General features: G+C 43.6%; 1 protein-coding gene across 2 annotated transcripts in view; it reads right to left on the minus strand.

Annotated features, from left to right (window-relative positions):
• CMSS1 (cms1 ribosomal small subunit homolog) overlaps positions 1-13,235 on the minus strand; it is a 403,104-nt gene extending 389,869 nt beyond the window's left edge. The window contains exon 1 of one of the 2 annotated variants that reach the window (XM_045001740.1): positions 13,035-13,235. In XM_045001740.1, coding sequence (XP_044857675.1) covers positions 13,035-13,110 — 76 coding nt within the window. In that variant the 5' untranslated portion in view covers positions 13,111-13,235. The remainder of the gene's footprint in view (positions 1-13,034) is intronic. The other variant, XM_045001741.1, reaches the window with a different exon arrangement.
• Positions 13,236-14,654: the final 1,419 nt, after the last annotated feature.

The raw sequence follows: 14,654 nt of genomic DNA on the forward strand, positions 1-14,654 counted from the left end.
TTGCAGGGCCTGAAGAGTTTCACTCTAGGGCCTGGTCTACACTGGAGGGGGGTGGGAATTGTAGCTGAAGTCAATGTATTTTAGATTGAATTAAAATTACTTACTTTGTGTCCTCGTGGCACTGGATCGACGGCCACGGCTCCCGTAGACTTTGCTTCCGCCTCTCGCACTGCTGGAGTTCAGCAGTCGACGGGAGAGCGATCACCGATAGATCGATCGCTACCTGCCAATCGGCGGGTAGTGTAGACGTACCCTACGATACTTAAAGAACTATCTGAAACAATCTCGGAACTACTAGCAATTATCTTTGAGAATCCTTGGAGGACAGGTGACGCTCAGAGGGCTCGACAAGGACAACGTATCTATATCTTTTAAAAAGGGGAACAAAGAGGACACAGGGAATTATAGACCTGTCAGCCTAATGATGATACCTGGAAAGATACTGGAACAATTTACTGAATAATCTATTTGTACCTCGAGGATAACAGGGTGATAAATGAGAAGCCATGTGGATTTGTCAAGAAGAAATCATGCCAGACCAACCCAATTTCATTCTTTGAGAGGGTTGCTGGCCTACTGTGTGGGGGGAAGCAGTTGACATTATATATCTTGATTTTAGTAAGACTTTTCTCACAGTCCCACATGACACTCTCATAAGCAAAATAGGGAAATGTAGTCTAGATTAAATTACTATAAAATGGGTGCACAACTGCTTGAAAGACTACTCAAAGAGTAGTTCTCAACAGTTTGCTTTCAAACTGGGAGTGTGTATCTAGAGGGGTGCCACAGGGATCTGTCCTGGGTCCAGTACTATTCAATATTTTCATTAATGAGTCACATAACGGAATGAAAAGTATACTTATAAAATCTGCAGGTGACACCAAGCTGGGAGGGGTTGCAGGCATTTTGGAGGACATGATCAGAATTCAAAATGACCTTGACAAATTGGAGAATTGGTCTGAAATCAACAAGATGAAATAAAATAAAGAATAGTGCAAAGTACTACACTCCAGAAGGAAAAAATCAAACTCACAACTACAAAATGGGGAATAACTGGCTAGGTGGTAGTACTGCTGAAAAGGATCTGGGGGTTATACTGGATCACAAATTAAATGAGTAAACAAGGTGATACAATTGCAAAAAATGCTAGTATTCTGGGGTATAACAAGAGAAGTGTCATATTTAAGACACTGGAAGTAATGTTCCACTCTGCTCAGCATTAGTGAGTTCTCAGCTGGAGTGTCCTGTTTTGGGTGCCACACTTCAAGATGTGGACAAATTGGAGAGAGTCCAGAGAGCAACAAAAATGATGAAGTGTTTAGAAAACATGACCTATGAGGAAAGATTTTAAAAACTGGGCATGTTTAGTCTTGAGAAAAGAAGCCTAAGAGGTGAACTGATAGTCTTCAAATATGTTAAGGGTTGTTATAGAGAGGACAGTGATCAATTGTTCTCCATGTCCACTGACCATAGGACAAGAAGTAATTGACAATCTGCAGCAAGGGAGATTTAGGTTAGATATTAGGAAACATTTTCTAACTATAAGGATAAGCAAGCACCAGAAGAGGTTATCTAGGGAGGTTGTGGAATCCCTGTCATTGGAGGTTTTTAAGAACAGGTGAGACAAACATCTGTCAGATGGTCTAGGTATACTTGTCCTGATTCAGCACAGGGGAGGATGGACTAGAACTAGATAACCTCTCCAGGTTCTTTCCAGCCTTGTATGTCTATGATTCTATGAATGGAGGAATGAATGAAACCTGCCATTGATTATGTGATTTCTAGAGCTTAAATAAATGCAGAGCCTTTGGATGAGCACACCATTAATTTTTAAAATGGAATCTGAAAAGGGTCAATTCCCTAACATATTAAACTAATGTGATGTCACTACACTTGTTTGTGAGCAAACACTGCATGATGAAAGTCTATGCAAGAACTGAGACCTTACTTTATTTTATTTTTTTATTAGCTGTATTAACCTTTGCAGTTTTACTGGAATTATGGTATTTAGATCTCATTTGTGCATGCTGTCTCTCATGGAGCAGGGTTAAAGTTGTGGTTATTAAGATTAACATATATTACACTCAGAAGTGCAATCTTAGTTCTTAATATCCTGGGGGGATTTCCTCCCCCCCCCCCACCAAACTCAAACATTCACACATAAATAACGTATGTACCTGCAACTGTAACTCCATCTTTGTGAAGTTTTTGATCAGTCTACTTGATACCTATTACAGATCTTTTACTGAATTTATGCAGTTAGCTAAAAGAATTATTTCTACTTGAGTCTCTGCTCAGCTTTTGTATAAATAAAAAAAAAGGCTTTGTGTTTTCCAGCAAAGGGACTGTTACTATAAGGATACTGAAAACTGTTACACATAAACAAGTTGTATAAGAATACAACAACACTGTTTTATTTCTTGAAGGATAATTGTCATTATGAATTGTCAGAACGGTCATCATGAAAAGGTGAACAAATACTATAGAAGAGTGCATTGAAAATATTGATGCTATTTGTCTAAAATGAAAAACAAAACGCTGCTATTGGAGAGTATAATGTTGTGTACCCTGTAACACTGACCAATTCATAGGGTTTTGTGCTACAGATGGCTTTGACTTCCTCTTGTCATTATCTCCCCCATTCTTTTCCCCTCTAGAGAACTCATTCCAATGGTCCTACTAAATGTGATTTGTGGGACAGCTGCAGTTTTGAAATTAGGCTAACATGGATCTTTTTGCAGCGAGAGTGAATTTCTAATTCCCAAATTAAGTGAAAGTCAGTGGTGACCACAACGAGGCTCAGGACTGTTCTGCTCCAGGCAAAACTAAGATCCTGGCACCCAACCAACACTATTTTTTAACTTCATAGCTAGAACTTTAAATTGCTTTAAGCAAAGACATTATGGCAACACATCATACAAGCACAGTTGTGGCAATCTCTGCAAATGTGTGACTGCAATATGTATGGCTCTAAACAACTGATCAGAAATCCCCCCTCAGTACTTAAATATTAAAGAGTCAATCTAGTGAGAAATGTATTCAAAATTCTCCCTACAAGGTGTATTTTGTGATAAACTTACAGGAAGTAGTCAAGAACTAGTTTCCTCAGATATAAGAAGAAACCTGTAGGCTTCCTTCTAATTATTTCATTTACCAAACTTACATCTATCTGAAAGATAAAGTGTAGGCTATTAGGGCCAGAGGCTGCAAGGTGTTGAACTCTCACATCCCAAAGAAGTCTTTGGGAGGAAAGGGTGCTCATAATCCCCCATGAGACACCCAGCACCTTGCAGCACTGGGCCTTAATGTGTATTATAAATAATGGTTTCTAAATAATTACACCATCAAGAAACACAGCAGAGATTACTTATAAAAAAAGTTATCAATTTGATTATATATTATGTTATAAATTTCATCAGAGCAATTCTGGATAAATGTCTCCAGTCAGGCTTCATTTTCAGCAGACCCCCTAACTCATATTAGAAACTTATCAGAAGGAGACTGGTAAGTCATAAGATCAGCATGTCTTTCACATCTAGGTCACCAGCTAGATTCTACTCCCAGTGAGTGCTGACTGGCTGTAGCACTTGCTGAAGGGGATGTTGTGAAAGCAAAAACTATAAATGGATTAAAAAGCATTAGACAAATTCATGGAGGATACGTCCATCAATGGCTATTAGCCAAGATGGCCCAGGATGCAACCTTATGCGCTAGTTGTCCCTAGGCCTCTGACTCTCAGATGCTGAGACTGAATGACCAGAGGAGTGATCACTTGGTGTTGCCCTGTTCTGTTCATTCCCTTTGAAGCATCTGGCACTGGCTGCTGTCAGAAGACAGGATACTGGGATAGATGGACCACTGGTCTGACCCAGTATGGCCGTTCTTATGACTGACACTATTTAGCACCATCATTCCCAGTCTCCATAGAGAGGCCAAAACCTGAACAGGCTTGGCAAATGAAAATTCCAATTGAACTAACTTCTAATTTGACAATGCTAGTCTGCACCTTACATTATGAGACTAGGCCCCAAACCCACCAGCTACAGTACCACCTCCAGTTCTCCACACAATTCTAGTGCTGGTGAGCCACTACCGAAATTAAACTTCCTGGCCCTGCTCCCTTCTTGGGATACTGCAATTCATCTCCACCCCCTGGCATCCTGGTCCATGTAGCATTGACCAAAGGAAGCACACAAGCAACTGGTAGAGTCAGTCACCGCAACCTGATGGAGTTGAGGGGGACAAGGAAAGTATGAGGAATAAATATGGAGAGACCTGGTCACAGACAGGAAGGGGACAGAAAGAATCCCTGAACAACATAGGACCACCCCTGCTCCTGGAGGTGGTCCCTTCAACTCAGAGGGTTGTGGCACATTGGTTGTAGGCAATGAATGGAGCTTGCACCATTGCTGCTGGTGCTCCTCCTGTTGTACAGAGAAAGGACTTCAATCTCCATGGCTGTCAAGCCAGAATCTCTCACCTGTACTAATTTAACCTCAAAAGGCTGTTGAATGTCCCTTATCAACTCTTCCACACACACACACACCCCAACTCCATGCAATATCACTACCATATATTTTTTAAGTGTTAGTAACATGATGTTTTAAAGTTACATCATGATGATGTGGGGGAGGAGATATTACACTGAACATTCTTTTTGATATTCCACAATGCAGTAATTGGCTGTGAAGCAAGCACACCAACTCACTGCTTTAAATTAGAACCCCAATCTCCGATTATAGAAGTTATGGGCTTGATGCAGAAATTATTGGGTGTGGTTCTTCAGGCTAGATTATCATAATGGTCCCTTCCAGCCTTAAAAATCATTGCATAATTAATCACTTACAAACAGCATATATATTCACACCGCAAAAAAGTGAGAACTATTACCAAAATATTAAATTTGTTTTTTTCTTCAACAGTTGTGAGGATATAATCATGAAAGAGGAGCTGACATAATAAATCATTCTAATGGTGTAGCCAAAAATACACAAATGACAACTCCCATATTACCTGCTTGGATATATATTTTGTGGTTTTTATCCCTCTTAGGTGAATTTGAAAATCTGTTTCAAACTTACCCTTTGTTTTAATGGGTGTTTTCTTCTAACTTAAAATTTTGCTAAGGTACAGAACACGCCGCAGGGGGGAGGCTATCAAGGAATGCATTGGTTGGAAAAAGAAGCTTATCCCATAGGTTGACTTATATTTTGTGCATTGGAGTTGGTGTAGATGGGCTGGTCAATGTATACTGGTGTTATATCTTAAATATTATTCTGATAAGCGCCTTCAGCTTTAGGAAAAGCGCTTTTTAAAAAATCTGAATAATAAAGTTAGACAAGAAAATAGCATTTTATTTTTTTAATCCCGAAGTTGTCAGGATATTTTAAATGTATGCATCTCACACTGTAAATTCTGATTGATTTCCTCCTACATGTCAAACGATGTAAAAGCATTTTATGTTGTCCATCTTATTCAGTCTAAACTGAACACTAGACTTTTCATCTATCCTATGCAGAGAATAAAGAAGTGAATTAAAATAAGGGAAAATTCTGTAACAGCTTCTTAACTTAATGGTCACTTGTATCAAACTAAGTACTTGCATGTGGCAGCAACTGGCTCCATAGAGGGACCCTGACGACAGGAGCACAGATACAGGATGTAGACTGCAGATTATGTGATCTGTACAGTAATCACCTACCTGTTCCCACTGCTACTAATGCACACCACAGAGAACAAAATTATATAGAGATCTCCAAATAAAGAGGGAATCAAGTACAATACCACAATAATATCACAGAGATTTTGAGAGAAAAGGGGCTCCTATGTATCTACCATATAACTTCCTCCATACTCATGCTTTAAATTCGATTTGCTAGAGCACACTTTGGGACTTTACTTCAGTAACCATCATACAGTTGTTATCCTGTGTGTTCGAGAAACCAAGTATTTATGTGTTTGTGGTTGGCAGGTTTCAAAAAATTCTTACTTCAGAGTCCTATCCACAGGATAATTGATGGTGAATTCAGCATAAATGGAGCTAAGAATGATGATGCAACTATATACCACATGCCAATTTGTTCACTGCAAGTTTTTGTTACCACTTAACATTACTGGGCTCTGATTAGGTCAGACTGCCATGGAGCCCAGATCCACCACCTTCCAGGACGTGCACAACCTAAAAAGCTGCTTATATGATGTGACCAACACCATCTTGCACAGTAATACTCAAACATGCTATCTGAAAATGTAATTATTTAATGGACTGTAAAATAATTACTGTAGCTGGCTGTATGCAGGTATCATCATATTATGTGGATTAAATGATGGGAAAAGATGCTTAGGTACTCAGATCCTTCAGTGCTCTTTTATGTAATGTTCTCAGTAAAAAAAGAACACTGCTTCTTGAGCTCCACATTTTATGTCATTACACTTACATTTCCAGTTGGACCAACCACATTTTATTTTTGGATGAATATTCTGCAATAACTACTGGCACAGCATGGAGCAATTAGCCTCAGGGCTAAAAACAATGGGCACAAGCCCAATGTATTGCTAGGGAGAGGGGAAGAGGAAAAGCATGCACTGCGGGTCAGTGCTTACAGCCCTTTTCACAAGCCTGTGAATTCACCATATTGAATTTCAGAAGTGTTTTGTTTCATTTTTGCTGCTCGCTTCCAACATCAAATGTCTAGTCAACAAGAGTCCACCTCACTTTACCTTGCCAAACATGAACATGTAGTATTATTAAAAATAATAATAATCTGTATTCAGCAAGTCACAGAGAGCTGGATACAAGGCAGCTTTAATGTTAACAGAACATTTTATTACTGAGAGATACAACACAGAAGTGAAAAACAGTCTGAAATTCAGCACTTGGAATTCAAAGCCTTACAGGATAAGAGCACTCAGGAGCGCCGCCAGCTTTTTTGCCGCCCTAGGCAATGGAATGTCCCGCCCCTGACAGAGGCGGCAGAAGGTCCGGTCGCCACCCCCCAAATGTTAGTGGCCTAGGCGACCGCTTAGGTCGCCTAATGGGTTGCGCTGGCCCTGAGAGCATTGAGAGTATTATTAGAGTGGAACACTCTTTTACTACAGTAATGCAATCCATTACAAGTATATGTGGCCCTGCACCAATAATTCAGGATGTTACCATCCACAGAGTGGCACAAAATTGGCAATTTTTGAAACATCATCCACTTGACATCGGTTTATACCACACCTCACTCTTGCAAGAAAAGACTTTATGACTTATTCCAATAAGATTTATGGCCCATCATTTTTATAAGACAATTTGGGGGACTTATCCACATACAATTTATGAATTCCAGTTTCATGTTATGAACTCTTTGTATATTTAGGCTGTTTGACCACCTTTTGTATGTATTCGTACATCACACTTCTTATGTTAAGGAGAGAGGGAGCAGCGCCTGAGTGCCTGCCTCTGACTGATATGGTCTTTAAGAACCACAAACAGAACTGAATAGGTCCTGCCCCTACTCTAGCTGAGCAATGGTTATGCCAAAGACTGTGGCCAAAGCTGCAATAAACCAGTTTTTCAAATCTGGACTCCAGTTGGGTGGTAACCAAGCATCAGATGACATGAGGGGGACCTGGAGGATGACCGGGAGGTTCACATGGAAAGAAGACTAGAAGTTATAAAAGGACCAGCTCTCTCTCTCACCAAGAGAAATGTGTAGAGGAGCAGAGAAGCCCAGGAGAGGGGATTTGGAAGCCTGAAAGGACAATGACCAAATCCCAAAGAATGCTAAAGAGTGGTGAGTAAACTTAAGCAGGGAATGGCATAGAGGTGTTTCTTATTTTACATGGATCTGTATATTTCTTGTGCTGTCTCAAATAAAGAGTCATTAATTTAAGAAATCCCTCTGCAAAGTCTGTGTCCTATTGGCTTCATCCACGTGTCCCTGAACAATTAAACTGTACACAGTACTCACTGTGACAAAATGAGAAAATGTCTGTATTATATTTTTATAAATATTATACGTGACTCTGTTTCCCTGTTCAGTTTAGCATTATTAACACTTCCTGGATGCATACAGTTGAATCAAAGGAGGCTGGAAAAGGGGGATTGTTCAGAAATCCAGGAAAGGTAAAACAATGACACAGACAAGATAGCTCTGATGTACCCAACTTCAAAGGAGGTAAGATAACAATGGTTGCCTCCGTCCAGGATAGAATGGGGCATCCTCCCCAAGCCTGGGATCAAAGGAGGCAAAAAAACTAAAGACCCTAGAAAAGGGAGGCAGCTTAGAGGGTAAACTGAGAGGCTGGCCAGGATGTGACAGTGAAAAGACTGACAGTGTGACTGAGGCCTGGTCTACACTAGGCGTTTAAACCGGTTTTAGAAGCGTAAAACCGATTTAACGCCACACCCATCCACACTGAGAGGCCATTTATATCGGTATAAAGGGCACTTTAAACCGGTTTCTGTACACCTCCCTAACGAGAGGAGTAGCGCTAATATCGGTATTACCATATCGGATTAGGGTTAGTGTGGCCGCAGATTGACGGTATTGGCCTCCGGGCGGTATCCCACAGTGCACCACTGACCGCTCTGGACAGCAATCTGAACTCGGATGCAGTGGCCAGGTAGACAGGAAAAGCCCCGCGAACTTTTGAATATTTCCTGTTTGCCCAGCGTGGAGCTCCGATCAGCACATGTGGTGATGCAGTTAAAAATCAAAATAAAGAAAGAGCTCCCGCATGGACCATGCGGATGTGATCGCAGTAAGGGCAGGCAAATCTGTTCTATCAGCGCTCCGTTACAGAAGACAAAATTCAAAATCATTTTTAAAAAATCTCCAGACAGATGCCATAGCAGGGGCTCAGCACACTGCTGCGTGACAAGCATAACGGAAAGCCAAAGAATCAAATGGACGCTTATGGACTGGAGGACTCAAGCTATCCCACAGTTCCTGCAGTCTCCGAAAAGTATTTGCATTCTTGGCTGAGCTCCAAATGCTTCTAGGGTCAAACACAGTGTCCGCGGTGGGTCAGGGCATAGCTCGGCAATCTACGCACCCCCCCACCCAGCCCCAGAAGTGAAAGGGAAAACAATCCTCTGTTGACTCTTTTACATGTCACCCTATCTTTACTGAATGCTGCAGATAGACACAATGCTGCAGCACTCAACACCAACATCCTTGCTCCCCCCCTGCCATGGGTGGCTGATGGTGCAATAAGACTGATATCCATTGTCATCATCAGCCTATTGGCACATGGGGCAGTGCAAAAGGACTGGTAACCATGCAGACTAGCATCCGTTAGGTCGATCAAGGGTGCCTGCCCCTAATTTTTCCTGGTAGATGGTGCAATATGGCTGGTAACCATCTTCATCATAGCAACAGGGGGCTGAGCTCCATCACCCCCCACCCTTCATGTGTAAAGAAAAGATTCAGTTGCCCCTGGACTAGCAGTGGGATGCTGGGCTCCTCTCCTACACACTGCTTAATGTCCTGTCTGGACTATCATAGCAGCTGGAGGCTGCCTTCCACTCATTTCTCACTAACAAGTCACTGTGTCATCACACAAGTGGGGGGACAATGCTATGGTAGCCCAGGAAGGCTGGGGGAAGAACAGAATGAACAGGTGGGGTTGCTGCAGGAGCACCCCCTGTGAATAGCATACAGCTCATAATTTCTGCAGGATCTGACACAGAGCAGCTGTGCTATCTGGTTATGATATACAGTGGTTCTCTAGTACACTTGCCCATATTCTAGGCAGGACTGATTCTATTTTTAGATACCAAAAAGGAAGGATTGACTCAGGGAGTCATTCCCAATTTTGGCTTTTGCGCCCCTGGCTGATCTCAGCTAGGGGCACTTATGACAGCAGCAAATGGTACAGTGCAAAAGGACTGGTAGCCACGATCACCTTATTACCAATTTATGGTATGGTAGATAGTGCAATATGGCTAGTAACCATCTCTGCTGTCATGCAAAAGCAAAAGCATGCTTCTGTGTAGCGCTGCTGAATCGCCTCTGTGAGTGGCATCTAGTACACATATGGTGACAGTCACAAAAGGCAAAACAGGCTCCATGATTGCCATGCTATGGTATCTGCCAGGGCAATCCAGGGAAAAAAGCTGCGAAATGCTTGTCTGCCGTTGCTTTCCCAGAGGAAGGAGTGACTGACGACATTTACCCAGAACCACCCGCGACAATGATTTTTGACCCATCAAGCACTGGGATCTCAACCCGGAAATTCCAAGGGGCGGGGGAGGCTGTGGGAACTATGGGATAGCTACGGAATAGCTACCCACAGTGCAACACTCCAGAAGTCGATGCTAGCCTCGGACCGTGGACACAAACCACCGATTTAATGTGTTTAGTGTGGCCGCGCGCACTCGATTTTATACAATCTGTTTTACAAAACCGGTTTATGCAAATTCGGAATAGTCCCGTAGTGTAGACGTACCTTGAGACACACAGAGATACAGATGCTGTGAGCAAGACAAGCTGATACTCATGGCAAGCGATGAAGTTAACTGAGCTGAGGGGAACTTATAAAGGTATAAACACCACCTTTGCACGTAGCCCTTTTACTGTTGTTACACTTTGGTCTAAATACTTTGTGCTTTTGAGAAATGAATAAACAAAACTTTGTTTTGAAGCGGCAGTTTTGAGTCACTTCGTCAACTGCTGTCAGCAGCTCCCAAAGGGAAACTCTGGCAGGGTCCATCGGCAGCTGGATCTGCTCACTTGGGGTTAGTTACCAGGGGGGTGTAACCCAGGTCCTGGGGTCTGAGAGTGGGTGAGTTGTGGAATTCCACTCCAGCCTGATATCTGTGGGATGCACTCAGAGAGACCCCCAAGAAGGGACAGTAGTGCAGCTAACCCAGTAACCATGACACACACTAGAGTGGAGCTCTGAAAAGGATGTGCTTAATCTACAGGGGAGAGAAGCACTGGTCCTGGGGCTAAGGCAGCTAGGCTGCACAGTCCAATTTAAGAAGAGGGTATCAGACAGAGAATCAATGCCCAGGCAGTGAGCCTAGGGGCCAAAGAAAGAGCCTCCTAATGCCCAGGAGAACTTAATGCACATGAACCCAGCATGTGGATCCAAACACTACTGTGCATCCAGCACGGGGACAGGGCTGTGACATAAACGTATTCTATGTTTTATTTATTTTAGGGTTTTATACTTCTGCCCATCACCATAGTATCGAGCACCTTCCACATAAAATAGATAGCAAAACTGAAGTCCCTAGAGGATTTCACGAAGTATTTCTCTGGTGCCTCGAACCACAGGTACACCCTCAAAGTTTAAAAATAAATCATTGTAAAATCTAAAATGTCACAATAAAATAATTACAAGATGCTCTCACAAAAACAAAGCACTCCATCCAACCATACAGATATCATATCACAGGATTTCACTTAACACTCTCAACTACTAAGGCCTCCCTATGAACCCCTAATGTTCCCTCAGTACAACCAACTCAGAGGACCCTGCTATGACACAGCTGTCACCTAAAACAGTTGCAACACAGTTAAAGTTTGTAGCATAGACCAGTGGCTCTCAACCTTTCCAAACTACTGTACCCCTTTCAGGAGTCTGATTTCTCTTGCATACCCCCAAATTACATCTCATTTCAAAATTACTTGCTTACAAAATCAGATATAAACATACAAAAGTGTTACAGCATACTATCAGTGAAAAAATTGCTTACTTTCTCATTTTTACCTTATAATAATAAAATAAATCAATTGGAATATAAATATTGTACTTGCATTTCAGCGTGTAGTATATAGAGCACTATAAATAAGTCATTGTCTGTATGAAATTTTAGTTTGTACTGTCCGCTAGTGCTTTTTATGCAGCCTGTTGTAAACCTAGACAAATCTAGATGAGCTGATGTACCCCCTGGAAGACCTCCGCGTACCCGCAAGGGTACCCGTACCTCTGGTTGAGAACCAGTCGTAGACAGAATTTAACCATATTTTAGGTAGGTCCTCCAATTCACTTATATTTGTACCATAACTAGACCACGCTAATACTCAGGTTTAGGACCAAACCCCATACTCTTCACACACAAATCCTTCTGGCTTATGCCAGAAACCTCTTAGGACGCAGGCCTGCAAACCTGCCAAGATGCATGGGTCTGAGTCCCACTATGGGACAGGTCCAAGCCCACTCGTTTAGCAGACCCAGATTTACTATGCAGTGTAGACCTTTTTTTTTTTTTTAATTCATCAATGTTAACTGGAACAGTTTGGCAGCAGCCTAATACCTTAATAGATATCCTTTCTAAAGTGCTTTGAGATCTACTGATGAAAAAGCACTATAAGAGTTATATATTAATAATTATTATCATCAGGCAAAACAGTTGTAGAGCATCAGCCAAATAACGTGGTTGAGGGAAGAGCTGAGAATTCAGTTCCTATCCTTCTGAGATACATGACACTAGTGATAAACAGTGACCAGTCCCACCAGCTGCTGCACGTGTTTACCTCCAAAGGTTTTATAAATGCCACGTTTCAAAAGCTTTTTAGAAACCTAAGTATCATCAATGCACAGTACACAGCCCTGCCAATACCCAGAAGTCCCAAATCAGAAGAGAATACACTTTATACGCTTAATAAAGCCAGGGACCAGTTAAGCTCTAACCTCAAAGCATCCCGTTCCTCTCCCCCATCTTTATTTAAATATAAATTGTCTATTTCAGTGCCAATTTCTGTTTAATGTTTATAACTCCTCCTGCGGAAGAGGAATGTAGACTGGACATTTTGTTTACAAGCAAACTTGAAATGTTTGCACCCAACGCTGGAGAGGAGGGGAGGGGAGGGGAGATGGGAGGGAGGAAGGAAGGGCCGCTGGAGAGAAGGAAGGAGCCAGGGGGCACGCGGAGAGGAAAGGAGGAGTGGGTCTGTGTGAGAGAGGAAGGGAGATGAGGGAGACGAGGAAAGGGAAGAAATGAAAGGAGGAGGAGGAGGAGGGGGAGTCCAGTGAAGGGGCTGCTGCTGTGAGCCCAGCAAAGGGAGGAGCAAGCTCCCCCCGCCGCGAGCAGGTACCTGGGTTACTGCTGTCGCTGCTACTGTGTGTTCCGGGCTGCGGCTCCCACCAAGGCTCGTCCAGCGCGTCCCCCATGTGTCCCAGCCGCCCCGCAGGCCACGCCGCCGCCGCCGCTACCCCACACCGCCCGGGAGGAACCCGGGACCAGCTCCAGGGGACGCCGCTGCCGCCTGCTGACACCGCCCCCTCCCGCCAGAGACCCGCCCCCCCCTGGCTACCGAGCCTGGCACAGCGGGGCGGGCTTGCGGCGCGGGTAAAGCAAAGGGCTCCGCACTCGGGCTGTCTGCGCGCGGCGTGGGTGCACGGGAGTCCTGTGCACACGTGGTGTAGGCGCCCCCGTGTGTGGAGTCCGCATGGTGTGTCTAAGCCCGTGCACCTAGTGTGTCCGCACGGGAATGTGATGTGTGCATATGCACATGTGCGTGCGGAGTTAGCGCAGACGTAAGACCGTTTGGTGGGGAGAAAAACAGGGAAATGTATTTTAACTCTCTTTGAAACCCAGCAGTGAAGGAGAACTTTTCGGATTGACAGCTTGGGGAAAAGACCGGCGTTTTAAAAAGCGGGGAGGGCAGGGTACAAATAGCATGTGTAGTATGGCTAGGTGATGTGTCTGTAGTGTACTTACATATCTGTGCACATATGCATGTGTCCGACAGGTTTAAAGATGCTTTACATCATGTAATATTGAAATTATTTATTATCCTTTGTTCACCATGCATATTTTACAACTCTTTTATTAGTAAGTAGTAAGAAAAAATAGCTGTTCCATTTTCAAGTGCTGCAATCAAGTTAAACAAAGATTGCAATGGGGAAAAAGGAGCTGCAGATAGAACTCAACCATTCATTATGTTTATTTAAGTCAGACTGCATCTGTCTTGTTTGGCCCTGGGAGTGGAGATACACCGCTACCCCACTATAACGTGACCTGATATAACACGGGTTCGCATATAGCGCGGTAGCAGCGGGGCTCCAGTGGTGACTTAAAGGGTCCAGGGCTCCAGCTGCTGCGGGGAGCCCAGGGCCTTTTACATCACCGCTGGAACCCCGCTGCCGCTACCCCGGGGCTCCAGCAGCGGGGCTCAGGCTGCATTTTAAAGGGTCTGGGGCTCCGGCTGCTGCAGGGAGCCCCAGGCCCTTTAAGTCACCGCTGGAGCCCTGCTACCACTACCCCGGAGCTGCGGCAGCGGGGCTGGGCTGGTGATTTAAAGGGCCCAGGCTCCCAGCAGCGGCCGGAGCCCTTCCACCACTACCCTGGAGCTGTGGCAGCGGGGCTCCACTGGCGACTTAAAGGGCCTTGGGGCTCCCCGCGGCGGGAGCCCCAGGCTCTTTAAATCACCGCTGCAGCCCTGCCCCGCGTTATTTCGGGGTAGCGGTGTATCTACTTTCTTTATTGTGATGCTTCATAACCTCTTGCCTGAGAGAGGACTATAAATATATGAAAATATATTGTAACCCTGTAACTTTTTCACCTCTTCACATATAGAACATGGATCCTGCAAACACTTAAGGAATTGTGTAATTTTAGTCACAACTGTAGTTCCACTGAAGTCAATGGGACTACTCAACCAACTAAATGAAATTATGCAGTTTCCTAAAAATGTGCAGTATCAAGGCTATAC

The sequence above is a fragment of the Mauremys mutica genome, chromosome 1, assembly GCF_020497125.1.
Source record: "Mauremys mutica isolate MM-2020 ecotype Southern chromosome 1, ASM2049712v1, whole genome shotgun sequence".
NCBI classification, from domain to species: domain Eukaryota; kingdom Metazoa; phylum Chordata; order Testudines; family Geoemydidae; genus Mauremys; species Mauremys mutica.